Source organism: Gigantopelta aegis, chromosome 4 (genome assembly GCF_016097555.1).
Source record: "Gigantopelta aegis isolate Gae_Host chromosome 4, Gae_host_genome, whole genome shotgun sequence".
NCBI classification, from domain to species: Eukaryota; Metazoa; Mollusca; class Gastropoda; order Neomphalida; family Peltospiridae; genus Gigantopelta; species Gigantopelta aegis.
The window spans coordinates 70,382,464-70,403,360 of record NC_054702.1 but is presented as its reverse complement, the minus strand read 5'-3'; the positions used below and the strand labels follow the sequence as shown (position 1 = coordinate 70,403,360).

Sequence of the window (20,897 nt, the reverse complement as noted above, 5' to 3'; positions counted from 1 at the left end):
TCCTGGTGTTTGTAATACCACAAAATGCACTTTTCTTATTTCTGAAAAACGGACGCACGTTTGAGAAAAAACCGTTGAGCAGACAAGGTCTAATCTATTTTTAGACGGGATATTTCCATTTCAATGTCACAGACGTTGGTATACCACGTGACCGTTATCATTTTGGTTCGGTTTGTTTTCTCGTGCACGGTTCGCGCAATCAACATCCGATTTGTTGTTGTTCATTTGTGAGATTTTTCTTCACAGTTCGTGAACATTTTCAGTAACAATAAAGTTCAGACAAGTAAGTATCTCAATACAAAACATTACAAACCCTTAAAACCAATAATTTTGCTAAGTCCTACGATATCTGGAGAGGGGATACAACCAGGACAGAACAGTTGGAACATGTCCAGGAGAGGTGAAAAGAACGCACCCCAAGTCTGTGAAATTTGTCGTGACGTAGGCATTGTTGTGCTTCGAGCGACATCTACCGGTGACATCAGAATACAAACTTTCAAAATTATTTCAAGCAATTGGGACATGGGGATTCCCATGGTATTTATCGATATAAAACCTGCTTTTTCACTCCATTTGATAAAAACGTGATCTAAGTGTGTTACAGGTTTGTAGATTAACCAAATTATAATTTATTTTCGCTGGATGGAACTAGGGTTTGCGGCTTTAAGACAACAAACTCTTTCATCAGCAAACACTGGTATTCTAAACAAGAAAATATATTTAATATGTAATTTTAACCTTGAATAAGGCTTCTAGTATGTCATGCATGTTACAATGGTAGCAAACACAGGATGGACCCTTTAAAAACCCGTTTATTGTCTTACAAGGGTACCAAACAGGATAGACCCTTTGAAAACCAGTCCATAGGGATGTGGTCATTAACACTATTACAGATATAAATGCACTGGCATTAACATTTCTGATAAAAGCCAGTTGTGAGAGAAACACGAACATGTACACCACTAAATGTATTCTGACATACCGCAGACATTACACTTAGAGAATGCAACTAGATTGTAAATAATTAAATTACTGTCGGCTTACATTTAAAACACGCTGTATGAATCTTTACTCTGTACACTGACCAAACCAGTATCTCAGAAGACAAGTAGCGGTGTAGTCTGGCTGTTGGAGACCATGATTGTATTGGCTAAAGACTCACTAGAGAGACAATATACGTATTTTACACTGCGTTCCATTAAAATAATTTGTCTGACCTTATGGGACGTGTTAAATGATACTGGGTTTGTGGAATATGGGGCATGTTCAGAAGGGCGAGTGATCGCGGTTGTTCGCTAGACTGGCTTTTGCGCGTAAGATTAAGAGTGGGTGTCATGTGATAGAATGATGATGGTACCAGTCAGATAGTCCGCGATTGTTCGACATGCCGCAGTTCTACGTTGTGTGGAGTTGAGTCTACCTCAGTCGTATAAAACACGGGTGTTCGGGTCCTGGTTGGAGTTTTTAAGAATACCAGTTGATGGAACACATATGCGCGCTAAACTATATTGTCACGATATGAAAGCGGATATAACGAGAGGAACTGATATTGTTACCAATATTAGATCAGCGAAGGATTTTGGGGATTTCATACTACGAACGTCCGTAGTATGAAATCCTCAAAATCCTTCGCTGATCTAATATCGGTAACAATATCAGTTCCTCTCGTTATATCCGCTTTATATCTCGTCATCCACTGCTTTAGTATGTTTGCTTAACGTTACCAAATCGTATTAATTGGAGGATGTTAGGTGTGTAACATAATACGTATTATAGTACCTGCGACACTTGGTCTGGGGAATGAGAAGAGAAACCCACGTCTCATGTCCACCCTTTTTAACAACTCACACGAAGGGGTCTTTCATGTGTATTTTGTCATAGGTATAAGGGCGGGACGTAGCCCAGTTGGAAAACGTTCGCTTGATGCACGGTCGGTCTAGGATCGATCCCCGTCGGTGGGCCTATTGAGCTATTTCTCGTTCTAGCCAGTACACCACGACTGGTATATCCAAGGCCGTGGTATGTGCTATCCTGTCTGTGGGATGGTGCATATAAAAGATCACTTGTTACTAATAGAAAAATGTGTCGAAATGACCATATGTTTGACATCCAATAGCTGATGATTAATAAATCAATGTGCTCTAGTGGTGTTGTTAAACAAAACAAACTTCTTTTCACAGGTAACACAGCACATACCACAGCCTTTGATATACAGTCAGGGAGTACTGGTTGAAATCATTGAACCATTTGCAGAAATACGTTTACAACACCTGCCCAAGATCAGAATGCTGTACACAATGCATTAATATAATGTAAGCAACAACATGTTTATGTGTTTAAGTATTGTATTTTAGAGTACATGTCTGTATCAATATAGGAATTAATGACTTAAGTACCAATGCTCTCTGGACAAAATGAAACATATGTTCACATGTTATGTTTCCACAGGATGTGCTACCGATTTTATCAGCTAACCGATATATCTGATAACAAAAATTACATTCTTCTTTATTCGTGGCGGGATGTAGTCCAGTGGTAAAACGAACTTCATGCGCTGTCGGTTGGGGATCGATTCCTGTCGGTGGACCCACTGGGCTATTTCTCGTTTCAGCCAGTGCATCAAAGGCCGTAGTTTGTGTTATCCTGTTTGTGGAAAAGTGCTTATAAAAGATACATTTCTGCAGTAGAAAAAAAAAATGTAGCGGATTTCCTCTGATGACTATGTGTCAGAATTACCAAATGTTTGACATCCACTAGCCGATAATCAATTAATCAATGTGCTCTAATGGTGTCGTTAAACAAAACATACTTTAACGAACCTTTTTTTCTTCTTTATTTGTAAGTTCTTCTTAGTAGTCTTACTTACCTGCAGATCCGTCATATCCACCCTGATTTAATTTGAGTGATACGTCGGCATTCTTGTACCAAACGTTTTAACTGTATATTAAAAAAGTTTGTTTTGTTTAACGACACCACTGGAGCACATTGATCATCGGCTATTGTATGTTAAACATTTGGTAATTCTGATACGTAGTCATCAAAGGAAACCCGTAACATTTTTCCTAATGCAGCAAGGGATCTTTTATATGCACTTTCTCACAGACAGGATAGCACATACCACGGCCTTTGATATACCAGTCGTGGTGCACTGGCTAGAACGAGAAAAAGCCCAATGAGCGCTGTACCACAGAGTTACTTCAACGCCGTTGTATATCAAAAAGGTGATGAATTCTTTTCTTTCAAATTATGAAATGTTAGCTCTTTTTTTCTTCTTCTTCTTCTTCTTTCCGTGTAATTTTTTATTATTTTTTTGCTTGGTTTTTAGTTTGTTGTTTTGTCTTGTTTTGTTTTTTGGGTTTTTGTTGTGGGTGGGGTTTTGTATGTGTGTGTGTGTGTGTGTGTGTGTGTGTGTGTGTGCTGCTGCTGCTGAATGAAAGAGGGTCTGACATTAAGTGGTCAACTTGTGTCGATAGCTTGGCCTTGGTACGTACTATCCTGTCTGTGGGATAGTACAGATAAAAGACCCGTTGCTGCTAATCGAATATAGTAGTCCATGGAATGGCGGCAGCGGGTCTCCTCACATATTATTTATATCCGACGCCATATAACTGTAAATGAAAATTGTGTTGAGTATCGTAAAGATACAGTATTCATATTCGGTCCAGGGTGAGTTTTAATCGTTCAAAATCCGCGGCACAGACTTCTCTCTGACTGATCATTATTGGAAACTAATCATTAATGGTAGGAAACGAAACGACTGTAGTTAGCACGCGGCACATTTTAAGCTAAGACTAAGGCTAAGGGTGTCTAGTGTGTGGTTAGTGCGACATATGTTCTATATAGATCATGAAAGAAGAATCCTGCAAGGCCATCCGCCCGTAGTCTTCTTCTTCCGAAAAGCGTCAAGAAAGCCAAACACATTTTTCCACAGATAGGACAACATATGTATATACGTAAAGCTTTTGAGGGCTACTGTCTGAAACGGTGAAAACCCAACTTAGCCTCCATGGTAGAATGACCCTATAACGCCTCTCACCTGATGGCTCTTCCACCGAGCTGCATTCAATCTCATGGATAACATGTCCAGGAAGGAAATGTTTTATTTAACGACGCACTCAAAACATTATATGGTTATATGGCGTCGGACATGTGGTCGGACCATCCAGATATTGAGAGAGGAAACCCGCTGTCGCCACTTCATGGCCTACTCTTTTCGATTAGCAGCAAGGGTTCTTTTATATGCACCATGCCTCAGACAGGATATCACATACCACGGCCTTTGATATACCAGTCGTGGTGCACTGGCTGGAACGAGAAATAGCCCAATGGGCCCACCGACGGGTATCGATCCCAAACCGACCGCGCATGAAGCGAGCGCTTTGCCACTGGGCTTCGTCCCGCCTCTAACATGTTCAGGATGGTAAACGCTCGCTACACTGGGTTTTTGTTTCTGTTTTTTGCGCATAACATTAAATGCATGCGATATGATAGAACATGATGGTACCAGTGAAATTGTCCGCAAGCGCCCGCCATCCTGAATAGGCCTATAGCTAATACAACGGAAGAGTTGATACGTTGGTGTTAAACTATATACTTTAAAGACTTTTCACGAAAACGGAAATAATTGTAACATATCGACCACCAAGGTATTAATGTCAGTATCCACTGCCAAAAGTAACGAATATAAAGTATGTCTCGCTTCCTACCCTTGTGGTAAGTTATAAAATGATATCTGACAAATAAATAATGCTAGATGACGACAATGGTGATTGTGTTAGCGGTGCTACTGCTGCTGCTGATGGTGATGAGATGATGATGATGATGATGATGACGACGATCATAATAATGGTGATGATGATCATGATGATGACGACGAAGATGATAATGATGATGATGATGATGATCATCATGATGATGATAAAACTTATGAAACAAGCTTAACGGCACTGTCATATGTACACATTTACTCTTTCTGGGCTGTCTGTTCATACTGGTAGAGACAAAACCAGCGGTCGCCACAACGGCTGCTGCTACAAAAGGTGGTGAATTGCAGTGATGCGCTCGTCTGAGATTATGCGATGTGACCTCGGTGGACCCGTCGGTGTTTTATCCCGTCCCAACTAGTGTCTCACGACTGGTAAATCAAAGGATGTGTGATAGGCGTTCCTGTATACCAGTATATGAGAAGAGTGTATATAATTCTAGGATCAGACTACCAGCTGTCACGACGGAGTTGGCCAACTATTCGATCTCTCGACTTCTACAACTGTCCTGTTGCTAGTCTTAGCACTCTTACAACTCGATTATCGTTGTATACAACTCCTACGACCGATTAGTTGTTAATCTTAGAGCACCCATCGTGAGTAGGGAGTGGGGATAATTACAACACAACCACTGAGTTGGCCAACTTCGTCGTGACAGTTGATAGTTTGAGCCTAGCATTAGAGAAACATCGTTGCTCATCTATAAACTACGTGACGGCAGCAGGTTTCCTCTTTCACCATCCAGATACTGTCAAAATAATTAAAAACACAGGATAGCCGTAGTGCAGAGGCGGATTCAAGTGACCTTTTTTCCTTTTTTTTTAAATTTTCATTAGATTCCCTTTTCACATGTTAGTCCATGTGACCTTTTCCATGTCAAATCCACTTTATTGCATATCGGTTTATAGCATAAATCGGTTATTTGCATATTATTATGCTGCATAGGACCTTTTAGTATGAAGCCAATACAAATTGTATCGCATAATTGAATAGCTTTATAAAGACAAATATCGGATAACTGCATACGAAAAAAAACAAAAAAAATACATCTGTATATATTTCCTGCATCCGCCAGTTTTCTTTTCTACCAAGGGATATTTTATAAGCAATTCTCACAAACGGGATTACACATACCACTGTCTTTAAAGTTGCTACATCAATCGTGGATCAGTGGCAATGTCTACACTATTCCCTGGGGGTCATATGGATATTAATGTTTAAGTATTAACCGGGCCAGCATCAACTCGAGAACCGGCGTTTCAGTGTCATTCATCGGGTACTGGAGTTATCAAGAAGTAATGCAGACAATCAGATTGTGACATAAATCTTAAACGGCTGACAAGAGGTCACGGTAGAGTCTGACCGCGGTTGATGAGCACGGAGTTGAGAAGGTGGAATAAAGGCAGGCGAGCGCACTAATTCTCACATGCAAGTCATTTGTGTTACGACGCAGTGGTGCTCCCACTTAGCCGGCCACTGATAAACACTCGTGTTTCCGTGATTCACGCAAGTTCGTTTAGCACCATCGGTCATAAATGTGTTCGAATAGCAATTATTCGATATCAGTCATAAAACAAGAGTGTATAGATAAAATACGACTATCGGTTATTTGAGAAGATAAATAGTTCATTAAAACCATGCATTTAATGTTACTGCTTTCACTCCATATTTCATTTTCAGAAGGATCGATGCGTTTTTAAAGGGACTGTCTCGAGTTTGTTACCATGGTTTCACATTTTCGACTAAGGGAACCTTTTTGATGATTAAAATTACATATCATAGGCGTACGGGCTCCAATATTTATAGAGGTGAGGGTTGGGGCAGGCCCTAAATTTGAGGATTTAATCCCCTCCCCCTAGTCTCGTACGCATATGTTACATATTACGTATAGTTTCTTGTTTACACTATCAGTGTCTATATACAACGTGTTTGTTGTCGTCCTAATGTTTGTAGTAGTCCAAAATCGATTTTTCTTCTCAATAATTCCATACGTAAAAATATATATATATAAGATATTGCGAAGTAAAAGTAAATTTAAACTACTGAACACATTAGATCGACCAAAAATCATATTGGATATACGGACACTGGTATTCTAAACAAGAAAACAAAAACAGAGTAATTCTAGTCACTAAAACTGCTTTTACAATGGCTGCAAACATTTGAAGTTTGTTTTGTTTAACAACACCACTATAGCAAATTGATGTTTTTAATTATTGGCTATTGGATGTCAAACATTTGGTATTTGTTTTTACATATAGTCTTAGAGAGGAAATCCGCTACATTTTTTTTTAACCATCCCACAGACAGAATAGTACATACCACGACCTTTGATATACCAGTCGTGGTGCACTGGCTGGAACGAGAAATAGCCTAATGGGTCCACCGACGGGGATCGATCCCAGACCAAGCATCAGGCGAGCGCTTTACCGCTGAGCTACATGGCCCCCAAAAAAAAATTGGGCAAAACAGTGGGGAAAATTCGGGCAGTTTTTATCTGGGTAAAATTTCGGGCAAATCAACCACTCCCATCCCCTCTAAATCAAAGAGTCCCCATACGCCCATGTACATGGCTGCAGATTTTGACGGCCCCTTGTACATTTGGAATATATGTGAGGACAGATTTAAGTATTACAATTATTATTTTTCGGATGAAAAGTCTCTTGGATTTGTTTTAATTCAGTGAACTTTTATCATATTGATTTAATATTGATTATATGTAGGGTAGGCTGAATATATATAAATTCTCCCATTCCAGACCAACGTATAAGTGATCATATCTCGATACTCTGGTTTACTTTAAAGAAATGTAAAATACATATTACAGAGAGTAATCATATTTGTAAATAAAGAAAGAAAGAAATGTTTTATTTAATGACGCACTCAGCACATTTTATTTATGGTTATATGGCGTCAGACATATGGTTAAGGACCACACAGATTTTGAGAGGAAACCCGCTGTCGCCACTACATGAGCTACTATTTCCGATTAGCAGCAAGGGATCTTTTATTTGCGCTTCCCACAGGCAGGATAGCACAAACCATGGCTTTTGTTGAACCAGTTATGGATCACTGGTCGGTGCAAGTGGTTTACACCTACCCATTGAGCCTTGCGGAGCACTCACTCAGGGTTTGGAGTCGGTATCTGGATAAAAATCCCATGCCTCGACTGGGATCCGAACCCAGTACCTACCAGCCTGTAGACCGATGGCCTAACCACGGCGCCACCGAGGCCGGTATATTTGTAAATAATGTAATAATTGAGCCTATTTCTACTGACAAGAGAGGATATCTTTCGGTAATGTTATTTGTACACTACTCATCAAACTGATAAGTTATTGCTTTAGCCTAACATTTTTGTACACCCTATAATATCATTTACTAATGCAAAATACTAACACAACTAATGTTTTAATAAATCCGTGTTGCCGCTACCAGTGAATAACATCAGCTGTCTTGAAGCGAAAATAAACCCCACATCTCGTCGCCATTTTAACATCTTATACCACTAAGCCGCTTAGAAGGGTTCAGTTTTCTTTGCGATGTATGGGAAATACTAAATCTGCATTTTTACGTGACACGTTAGAGATAGCTGCAACAGAAAAGCATTAAACTGGATAGTCTATTTTTCAATGCTTAAGTATTTAAATACAGTTGTTTCAGGTTAATGAGGACAGTCTTTGTGTTTCTAGATGTTAAAATATTTACGGATTAACTTTTCCAAACTTTGAACCATATAATCAAATAAGCAGGCCCGTAACCAGGATTTTGAAGGGGGGAGGGGGGGGGCGTTTAGGCTTATGGTGAGGCACGAAGTTGCTTAGGAGGGGAGTCTGGGGATATATTGAAAAAAAGCCACCAGTAAGGGGATCGACCGACCCCCCCCCCCCCCCCCACACACACACACCCCAACCCCCTATTGGCTACGGGCCTGATAAGTTTGTTGTTTGTTTGTTTTGTTTTTGTGTCATTTTGTTTGTTTGTTTGAAAGGGTTTTTTGCTTTGTTTTGTTTGCTTGGGTTGGGTTTGTTTTGTTTTGTTTGTTTGTTTGTTTGTTTGTTTGTTGTTGTTGGATTTTTTGGTTGTTGTTTTTTGTTTTTTACGCACGAGCATGTGTATTACGTTCAACAAATACACCGAACATACAAATGCAATATTATAACGTACTTTGCAGTAAGTCAGAATGTTATGCTGGGAGTTATAGACACATACCCTTTTACATTTTACATTTTTGTTTTTAAATCTACATACCGGTACTTTTTGACAAAAATATAATATTATTATAAAATATCATGTGCACCACAAAATAAAACTTAACGATGGACTCACCAACAGTATTTATAATTTATTAGTTCACAACTCTAGTATATTATATTTGTTTCTCAAAATATTCCTGATTTCGTCTTCGCAATATAAATCGTTAACACCATCAAAATTACAGTTCGTCCCAAACCTAAAAGACATATCACAATCGGTAAGATCACAAACCTTTATTCTTTGTTGTGTTTTTGTCTCTTAGTGTTTGTCTCTCAGTGTTTGTCTCTGAGTTAGTCATATGTTTTCCCCATTTCGTAGTAGACATCCATGATATACAGACAATAGAAAATCAAAGCTACACGCCTAAGACACGAAAGACATCACAACTTGTGGCACCGAAATACTGTCTGCAATGTCACAAAACTAAGGTATTACTCTTTGGATGGAAACATTAAAGTTACTGACCCTAGTTTTGTACTTTTTTTCTGTTTCAACAAAACTGAATTGTAATCTACTGTAGATGCCAGGACGACCAGAAACACATTGCATTTTCCCAAATGTACAATGTAACGATTAAAAAGGAAGCTGTAACAGTTATAAATAAACTATTTCACACTAAGGTCAGTACAATCAAAACTGTTCAACACATTGACTGTGATACCGAGTGAGCAATGGTGTTCTGGGTTGAAGCACGCCTGACGTCGCTTTGAAAATTGTGTAATGTCGATGTTTGGTCCAAGCAGGTGTACCTGGTCGGTTTGGGCAAGCAACAACACAGGTAACGTTTGTAGAACTTGCGGAACTGACTGCTTAGTAAGTACAACGCAAATGGGTTGACACACGAATTGATGAACTTGAGGCAGAACCCAGCAATCTGAAACCCATGCCAGAATGCATTGTATTGAGAGTCGTCGAAGTTGAACCATATTTTGAAAATGTGGTGCGGTAGCCAGCAAATGAAGAATATCAACACGAACGAAAGAACAATCTTGGCGACTTTCTTCCGCGCGGCAATTTGTCTCTGTTGGTTTTGAGCTCCTTTCATTTCGCACGGCATGGTATTCCCACTCTTGATAAGGATTAGAGCCATCATCAGATAATAGAAGCCTATTGTTACGAGCGGAATCGCGAAATACACCAGAAACATGATAATTGTCTGTATTTTCGGATATTCTGGGTAATACTTTGGCGGGTATCTCAAACAGACGTACGCTCCCGTTTCATTGCTCTTTTGCATGATGGTCGTCTGGCTGAAGACCCCATCCGGAATAGCTAGAATCATAGACGCCAGCCAGGTAATGGTGACGAGAATGACTGGTTTTGCGACGGTGTTCCCCGTATGTTTGCTCATCGGGTCCACGATAGCAAAGTACCTGTCTATGCTCAGGGCGGTCAGAGTGAATATCGAAACGCCCAGAGAAAACGTCTGCATGAAGAAGTTGAACTTACACATGGCGTTTCCGTACGGCCACGACGTGAACGTGAACAGCGTCGCGGAAAAAGGAACGGACACGAAAATTAGCAAGAGATCCCCGATCGAAAGACTGACGATGAGAATATTGGGGAGGTTTCTCATCACTTTATTCCTCAAAACCGTGAAGATGATGGTTCCGTTTCCAACGATGCCGACGATGAAGATGATTCCAAAGAGAATAGGCACGATGATGGCGGCGGCGTTGCCCTCCACCTCCATCACGATTCGCAGCTCGGGTCCTGTCGCCATGTCCGTGGTGGTATTCTCCGTGGCGTTATCGCTCGTCACTGGCGTCATGGTTGGGGAGGCAAGAGTTGAGACTCGTCACCGCTTATCTCTCCGCTGACGTGATTACTCCACTGACGGGATTAAAGGGATTCTTTCAGGACAGCTGTCAGTCAAAATGCCAACAGTTAGTCAGTCAGCACAAACGTACAAACAAAAGTAGTGGTTTATCCAATATTCAACCATGGACAGTAAGATGAGCAGAAAACCCTCAAAACAGACTAGTTTTTATTGTTTTATATTTTTGCACCAGACACGTTTTTCCCTTGTATTTTTCTCTCTCTTTATTTCCTTTATTGAATAATATAGCATTCACTTGTAACAATGCCAGAATGAATTACTCGCTGTAGTCCGATAATATATCACCAGATGGTTGTGATAACTCTTACGACAGTCCATTACAAGTGGGTTGCAGCGCTGTGATCGGACGTATTTATACCTTCCAATTAATAGCGCTATCAACGTTCAATTAATCGCCACTTTGCAGGCTCGGGTCCAATCTGCCTGCAAAGTTAACAAGTTGGAAACAAAACGCCTTGTATCAGTCTGCGGCCTGTGATAAGAAAGGTGCTACATGTAATGTGTAGCTCGGCGTAGCAGCCAACACGGTTAATAACTGAACTTTCTCTTATTGGATGGTGCGGCGTTTGCGCACAAAAGCTATTCGATTATGAGAAGAAGTGCCAAAGCCTGATAGGTCGGCGAGATGGAACTGAGCTTTGTAGAAGAGCTTTCTTCATACGCAATTGAAGAACCTGTCAACTGGTCATTTCGTGGCAGCGAGTTTTCGCTTTTCGGTGCTGAAGCGACTTTCAGATGATAACGTTATCTAAATAGCAAATCCACCTTACTCGTCAAAACAAGTGAAATATCGTCAAAGAGCTTAATGGTTGTTTAATCAAGTGGCTCAGTTTTTTGGGTTACGATGTGTGTGGAATGAATAAGAGTAAAATCTTTAAGTTAAAGTGACAGGAAGTGGCGAAATGGATTTAGGAAAGAAGTAAAAGTATTGAAAGGAAACAAAAAATTAGCAAATTAAATAAATATCAAGCAAAGAGGCGTCAAGTCGCTTTCTTACATTAAATAAAATCCTGTGGGTCTCTAGTGTTGTTCGCTTTATCTTATTTAACGAAGAATTGTGAAAACTACTGATTATAATATATAGCACTTATCATTATGCAGATAATTAAAAACAAATTATAGGCACATTTTACATATTGATGTGATACGAAATCAAAATCTAATTTTTTTCATTAAGACATATATATATATATATATATATATATATATATATATATATATATATATATATATATATATATATATATATATATATATATATATGTGTGTGTGTGTGTGTGTGAGTGTGTATATATAGAGATATATAGAGATAGAGAGAGAGAGAGAGAGAGAGAGAGAGAGAGAGTAATTTTTAGTATAATGCATCAAATTATATTTATTTATAGATTTATCTATTTATCTGTGTGTGTTAATCGCATACAATTTGCCAAAAATAATTCTTGTTATATGTAATTATTAGTTAAATAATGTAATATAATTCCTGTATTACCTTTGCAGAACACTTTATTTGTCGTTTTCTTTCTTTCTTTTCGTTTCGGGGTTGTTGTTTTTGTGTGTCTTTTATGCTGTTGTTCATATAGTTGTTGTTGTTGTTGTCTGTTATTAATAGTAACAGTATCATGGCAGTTTCTTGACTGAAATGTATATACTGTACGGAAGAAATTTTAACATAGAGAGAACCAATCGATCGCGCAGAACCAATCGATCGTGCAGAGTAAAAACCTCGTTAGTTTTGTTGAATGACACCACCAGCTGAGCACATTAATTTACTAATCATCGACACAGAGTTCAGTAAATGTAAGTACACCATTATAAAATAATTACAAAAACTTCTTCTTTTTCTAATTTATTTTATTTCGACGAAAATAGCTAGTGTAATATTAATGTAAACAGAACTAAGTAAAAAACAATGTTTGGAAATCATCAAATAAAACAGCGTGTAGGAGATGAAAACAAATGTTAATTTTCTGGTAACAAATAACAACACGATACAAAAACAACATTGAGAGTTAAAGCGTGTTTGAAGCCCCACTGGTATATGAACACGTAAAACTAGTTGCCTACCTACATTAGAGTTAAAAAACCCACAATAAAAACCATTAAAAAAAAACCCCACAAACACGCAGTAACTCTATAATAAATCATTAAACACCATGTTTAAAAAAAAAAAAAAATGATGTTTGCTTTTGTTGCAAGAGATAACCCTGAACAATTCGATAGCTACATTAAAATAGACACGGGGTATTTTTACTGACAGAGAGACACAATAAATCTGCTACGTTGTTTCCTCATTTGACAGGTAGTCCTCCTAATGTTGTTCTAAACGAGTCGGCAACAACAACGCGTGCAGGTGTAACATTCTTCTTTTCGAGACAGAAGAAAAAGGGGGAAAACAGAAATCATATACATCGCTCAAACAAGTTTCCACGCTGACAAAGTTGTGGAAACAGAAATGTGAGGGATCCTGTTCAATCCTGTACCAGACACCACATTGTACGAACTGTGGTACAAAACTAAAGGTGTGTTCACTCGGCGCAATTTACGATTTGTAATAATAACTAATAATTAATAATACACTTAACAATAAAAGGAACGGGAAAATTTTAACATTTTTGTTTTCATGTTGCAGTTAATTAGGTAAACTGGGCATAAAGTGTTCACAGCTTGACATTAATCATTTTAATACATACACAAACTAATGGGATTAAAAGTGTATATATCTGAAGAAAAATAAACAAAATTATATTAATACCCGTGTGTGTGTGTGTGAGTGTGTGTGTGTGTGTGTGTGTGTGTGTGTGTGTGTGTGTTGCGTATTTGTTTGGGGTTGTTTTGGGTTTTTTTTGGAGGGTAATGTTGTTTTTTTGTGTGTTTTATTCTTTGTTTGGTGTCTGTGCGTTGTTGGGTGGGTGGGTGGGGGGTTGTAGTGGGGGGTCAGTATATATTTGCATTTGGATTGCAAAAATTATTAGTGTTGTTGAAAGATTCAAACTATAAGTGAAAACGATTATCTATGGTATATTTTCTAAATTCGTGCTTACAACTATTTAAGATTGAAGCACACACTAATTAGCTGTCTGGGCTGTCTATCCTCGACAGGTCAGTATAGTCAGTTGTTTGTGAGAAGGAAGTCGGTGTCGTGACCTTAGACTTCTTCACTCAGCCGTTAACATTTACTCTGGGTTGCAGCCGGTACCGGAACGCTAGGATAGCTAAGCACTGGCGTAGGAAGCGGGCGGGGTGTGTGTGTATGTGTGTGTGTGTGTGGGGGGGGGGGGGGGGGGTAGGGTGCATGTGCCCCCCACTTTATAGCAGCAGTGATGTTTTTCATATATTTGTACATGTATTTAATCAATCCCCGTCAGTGGGTCATTGGGCTATTTGTCGTTCCAGCCAAAATAACTGGTATATCAAAGGCCGTGGTTTGTGCTATCCTGTCTATGAAATGGTGCATATAAAAGATCCCTTGCTGCTAATGGAAAAAAAAAGAGAAAAAAAGCGGTCAGGCCCTTTATAAGGGCCCGATGGGCAACCTAGGGAGACACCACAGCATCGTAAAGGTCTAAAAATAACGAGCTACTCTCGATTCATTAATATCAAAACCTATATTAGCTCGGCCATTTACCTTTCGACCGACCGTTCAAAATTGCGCCAAAATTTCCTCAACAAAATTGCGCACCACTTTCTCTTTGGCATTAACGGCTCCATTCAAATTCCATAGCACCACCACCACCCCCACCCGCCTGCTACCGATTCAATTGGGCTGCTGGAGCTCCCTTGCACCTGCCAGTGCAGGCGGTCCCTCCTTCCCCTACCCCCACCTTTCCTGTCGTGGGCGCAAGAGCCGGCCTTGGCGTGCGCTACAACAGCTTGCTCTGAATGTGCACGTACAACCCTATGACATGACATGACAATGGAAAATGTTGCGGGTATATATATATTCTAGACCGACCACGCATCAAGCGAGCGTTTAAATACTATGGTGCTACGTCCCACCCCGAGAACGGTATATTCTGAACACCGTGTGATCGACGTACCTCTTTAATTCTGTGTCAGACTTCAGGTAGTAACGCTGAATGGTTACTCAGATTTTACGTTTATACATAGCTGTATGTGTATTATTGTACTGAAATCCACCTAGAGACTTTTTCTCATAAATATGGTACCTATATAATATGTATGTTATATTTTGTATACGCGCGATATACCTTCCTTTCTTTGAAATGTATAACATCTACCCGTGATGAGATTCCGAGCTTCCATACAATACGTGTTCAGAACAGTTGAACTAAGCATGATACAACCTATGTCATTTCGATGGTCTAATTTGCGGAATACATTTCGATCTCCTCGGGTAGTTACGACAATTTTCACAACTTTGTCTTGAAGTATTTGGAAATAAACTGTCCTGGACCCCCTTTTACAAAGCGATCTTAGCGCTAAGATCACCTTAAGCCAATAAAGTAGCTATCATAGAACGATTGTAAAACATTCGTAAGGCTTTATTGAATGAGCAGGGGCGGGATTTAGCTCAGTCGGTTGAGTGCTAGCCTGAGATTCTTGCGTCGCAGGATCGAACCCCCTCAGTGGATCCATTCAATTGATTGGGGTTTTTCTCCTTCCATCCAGTGCACCACAACTGGTCAAAGGCTGTTGTATGTGGTTTCCTGTCTGTGGGAAAGTGCATATAAAAGATCCCTTGTTGCATTAAGAAAAATGCAGCGGGTTTCCTCTGATGACTACGAGTCAGAATTACCATATGTTTGACATGCAATAGCCGATAATTAATTAATCAATGTGCTCTAGTGGTGTCGTTAAACAAAACAAACTTTAAACTTTAAGCTTTGAATGAGCATGCAATGTTACGGACATTACTGTACTTCGCAGATCGTCTGAATCTGATAAAAAGCAAACATTTATACGACTTTGCCTTGTCGGTCAGAAGGTCAAACAATGTAAGTAGTTATTGCCAATTAATACTGACAAATTAATATCACTTACAATAATATGTGACCAAGCAACCAATAAACATCTCGCAACACTGCACCTAATAGTGTCAGTCCATGGAATAACGAGGTAAAGCATCTACCACAACCACAATGTCGTCATACCGAAAGGAAGGAAGGAAATGGTTTATTTTATTACACACCAGTGTAAGATATTGCTCATGTCATAACAATTACTCAATATCTAACTTGTGTAATATTGGCGTGACGTGAGCGTGACGTAGATCACTTGCTGACCCAATTCGTAGAAAATAACGGAGTAGGTCTCGACATCTGCTTACTTCTGCGTTGCGGCTTGTTAGCAGTCGATTTGTAATAAATAACTCGTGAACAGTGTTGGTATCTGACGAGCGAAAGCGAGTCAGATACCAAACCTGTTCACTCATTTCATAAAAATGGTATGACAGGCAAGCTCGTTTAGTATTCTATATTAACGACGCACTCAACACATTTTATTTACGGTTATATGGCGTCAGACATATGGTTAAGGACCACACAGTTATTGAGGGAGGAAACCCGATGTCGCCACTTCATAGGCTACTCTTTTCGATTAGCAGCAAGGGATCTTTTATATGTACCATCCCATAGACAGGATAGCACATACCACGGCCTTTGATGTACCAGTTGTGGAGCACTGACTGGAACGATAAATAGCCCAATGGGCCCACCGACGAGGATCGATCCCAAACCGACCGCGCATCAAGCGAGCGCTTTACCACTGGGCTATGTCTCGCCCCTTCATATCGAAAGATACATCATCAAATACACTTGAAGATTCATAGATTGGGAGAACAGTCACAAGTACAATATTACATTAAAGGAACTGACCCTAATTAATAAAAGTGCAAATATCTTTTGAGTCATTACAGCTTTTGTATTGTAAAAGTATTCGTTATTTACTTCTGGTTTGAATTATTAACAGTGACAAATCCAATGTCTTTCTGTAATTCACTAAACTCTCGCAACTTTGCGATCTGGCAGTACAATGCTAAAAATACGTGCTAGGACAGTGCGATGTAGCTGAAGGATCTTAAGAGAGCTTTGCTTTGTAGAATAGGCCTCTGATGTTTTAAAGAGCAGTATGTCATAAAGCATTTTATGCCAAACAGAAACGGAAAGGAACTGAAGTTAGCGACTCAGTATTATTTCCTGCCGCCCGAAGCAGCATTAACACGCCATCTTTTCCCCTTTCTATTTACGTGCCTGTAAATGTTTTCACTAATACGTTACGCCGATCTGCAACAAAGTGGGTACAAAAGCACGGTGCCGTGGAAACAGGATCGGCCGCGTAAAAGAAAATGTTTAAATATTTTGGTCTCGCTGTTGGCTTTTCCGGGTTAATAATGCTTTAGTGTGTTGGTGCGGGTTTTGCACCTGACTGCCCCGGTTGTATTTAAATGAGATTGATGTATGGTTTGTGAGTGTCACGGTGATGGAAGCACGTTAACACGCCAGGTACATTCGCAACACTATATCGAGACGTGTGATCAGGTTGTTGGATAAACTAAACGTAACTGAGAAGTTATGTATGCGGCTTGCCAACGGTTTTTTTTTCCTCCTCTTTTGTTTTCTCTTGCATTTTGACGTTGCTACAAACGATAATTTAATTATTGTTTGTTATATTTGAGAAAGGTATTGGTATAACAATATTTTATTGCATAGCATCTGTGAAAAACGAGATAAATGTACCAGCTTATCACTGAGTTTTGGTTATGTAACATCCATAAAATCGGATAAATTTACCCGTATATCCGTACGTTGCGGTTACATAATGCCCCCCCCCCCCCAAAAAAAAAAAAAAAAAAAAAAAAAAACCCAAAAAAAACACAACAACAAACAAACCCTACCAATAAATATACTAGTGTATCAGATTTGGGTACATAAGTTAATATCCATAATATCTATATATAACTTTTTTTTAATCCGATAAATTTAATAGTATTTGTATATCCGTTAATTTGAGTTCTATAACATCCATAAAATCTGATAAATGTACTAGTATATCAGTTATATTTGGTTACATATCATCACCAATGCCAAAGAAAGGTATCGATAAACCGCGATATTTATTGTTATACGTTTGTATATAGTAACTATATACACAATATTAGAGAAAGTATGCGCAGTCTCGTCAGTCAGAAACTGCATTTGAAGAGAAATGTTCTGCTAATCTAAAACATTAATTATGTGTGTCGAATTGTGACGTGGTGTTTGACATCGGCCGACTATACAATGCACACGGGCTGTGAAAATATTCCATATAAGCTTCTATATGCATACGAGCATATCCTTGCTTGGAATACATTTTCTTACATAACCATGTGAGATGGCATTTTCGTCTCCATATACGTTGGAGATCACTCTTGAGACTTTTGACAAGTTGCTCAAGAGTGTTGACCCGATCGCCACAGCTATATCATCCAATAATATAAGCACGACTGAAACTGACGCATACGTTAACATGAAATTGATTGCTCTGTTACGCATTAGTTATTGCAAGCGCGAGTGTCGTAAATAAATTTTAGTTGCAAAAGACATTTAAATTTAATGTAAGCCTAATTAGTGAGGAATAGAATATTACATTCGTGTCCCTTTATCTTACAACCCGTTGCTTAAAAACGTATTTAACTCGCTTTCGCTCAATGTATTCGGGTTTGGGTTTTTTTTTTATTATTATTATTTTATTTTTTTATTCTCTATATGGTAGGTCCGGTGTAAAAGGAACGCAGGTCCGTAGGAACCTCGGTTCCTATAAACAGTAGTCCCATCGGACCTCCATAGCTTAGGAACCATAGTCCTACCCGGACTTTCATACCTGGTTTATTTTTAAGTTGTTTTTATTCTAGGACTTGTATTTCTACCGGACTTAAATTCCATCTACAGCAGTGACAGAAATACTAGTCCGGCAAATTAGATGTCCGTTTGTTATACTCAGCAATTTGCACGAGCTTCCAGAAAGACACGAGAAAAAAGTGAGATTTTGGCAGCCGTCTCTCGTAGTGTGATGTATTTATGTGTACGAGTCTCTTAAGATTAGTATGGGTTCAAATCTCTATGTAAAAATATTATTTTTACGTTTGAGTATCAACTTAATTATGTTTTTACGTCATAGACTTGTGGATCAGATACGTGAGTGAATTTTTGTTATCGATTTACATTTGTGTTAGCATAATGAAGTAGGACGAATATCTTGCTTTTTTCAAAAGTATATAATGCAACTACAGATATAAAGTAGGCTATGTGTTCATGTGTTCAACACGAAGAAATATTAAAAAAACAAACAATATGTAGCCCAAAATTGTTTTAAAAATATATATATGAAAACTGGTAACTCCCAAAAAAAATTTGGCGAACAGCAAAAGACAATTTCTGTATACAGCAACATAATTTTTAATAATATGTTTTATAACTTTATATTTTGACGGTAAATGACAATCTGATTATTTGTGATGTTCTTAATCTTTATCCGATCGGACTTCCATTCCTCGGAATCCTAGTCTGTAGGTCTTGTATTCTAAGAATTTAAGTCTGTGGGACGTGCATTCCGAGGAATGTAAGTCCGTGGGACTTTTATTTCTGATACTCCTAGTCCACAGGACTTTCATTTCTAGCATTCCTAGTCCTCTGGAATTTATTTCCGATATTTTGCTTATGACATATAATATATATAATATGATTCTTGAAAATCCCTGAAATAAAACTTTGAAAACTGTACTTAGTTCTAGTAGTTAGTACTAATATCTCGTAGTATAATGACCAGTTACGAGAATATAAAAATAACAGGAATAATAAGCATGAAAAATTACCTTTTACTGATGAACAATTAAAAATAGCACCCAAACACTTGAAATTAATTATCACTAACTGTCTTATGGCACCATAAGCATAAGGGACGAGTTGGGGAAAGGGTCTCTGTATGGTTATACATGGCCGTTAGGAACATCATAAGCGTTTGAGACTGGGTGGAGGTGGGGTCGGGGGAATGGGGCGGTCACCCCCCCCCCCCCCCCCAGTAATGTGGGGGCAAAGGACACTTTCTGGCAAAACAAGCTAGCCTGAAATCTTCACCATGTATTTCCATCATTCTACTCACAATATTAGTATCCATGTAAAAATGCAGACTGATTTGTTTGGAATCCTATATAGCGTCTTGGTACTAATGCGATTATGAATATACTTTGTTTTTCAAATTCGAACATTTTCCACTTCACCCCTACTCCCAAAAAGGGAGCCTGAATGCCTATTGTGACCAAAACTGTCAGGCGTAAAAGTGTCTTGAGTAGTTAGTCTGTTTAAAAGTATGTTTTTTTAAATTGTGTGTGCATATTATTGACAGTATGATAATTGTTCAGGGGTTACTGTTTTGTCTTAGTTGGTGTAGTGGCCCATTGAGCTGCTAAACCCCACTCTTAATCATTGATATTTCTATTAACTGATAAACCTTAATGAAAATCATTAAGTTAATTTGTTATTGATGGTATTGTTGGTTGGGAGTAACATATGTCATATGTTAGACCAAATTAATTTTTGAAAATGAGCAAAATTGACAAAGCAGGCACATGTTCAATAAGTTATGCAGGGGGGAGATCTAGACTGTCGCAAGTAGACATTTCTTTTGAAGAGTGGTGTTTAGACCACGCCACCCCACCCCACCCCACACCCTATGTACACGCGCCTGCAACATTATTGACAAAAAGGCACAAACTTAAAAAATATATAATAACAAGATAATTTATATAACGCAAATATTACATTTTTATAGTTGAATTATTATTAAAAAAAATTATTATTATTATTATTATTATTATCAAATATCAGTATATAATGTCTAACAGATAATTGTGTTGGTATGTGATATGGGCAAATTATACTTATTTGCGAGTACTAATACATGCTTCGAATTATGGAAAATCTTTTCGAGTTACTTTTAAATGTTTAAAACATTTATTAGTTGGAACAACGCGCAGTGAATAAATACCTTGGTTCTGCTCGTGTAATAAGGTCAACAAAATGTGTACATACTCTTGCAAA

The 20,897-nt window shown here is 38.6% G+C and overlaps 1 protein-coding gene across 1 annotated transcript; it reads right to left on the bottom strand.

Moving 5' to 3' along the window:
* Positions 1 to 9,088: 9,088 nt before the first annotated feature.
* On the bottom strand, positions 9,089 to 11,351 carry LOC121372231 (neuropeptide CCHamide-1 receptor-like). The gene has a single exon (XM_041498522.1). It carries the CDS (start codon positions 10,789 to 10,791, stop codon positions 9,661 to 9,663), a length of 1,131 nt encoding a protein of 376 aa, XP_041354456.1. The 5' UTR covers positions 10,792 to 11,351; the 3' UTR covers positions 9,089 to 9,660.
* Positions 11,352 to 20,897: the final 9,546 nt, after the last annotated feature.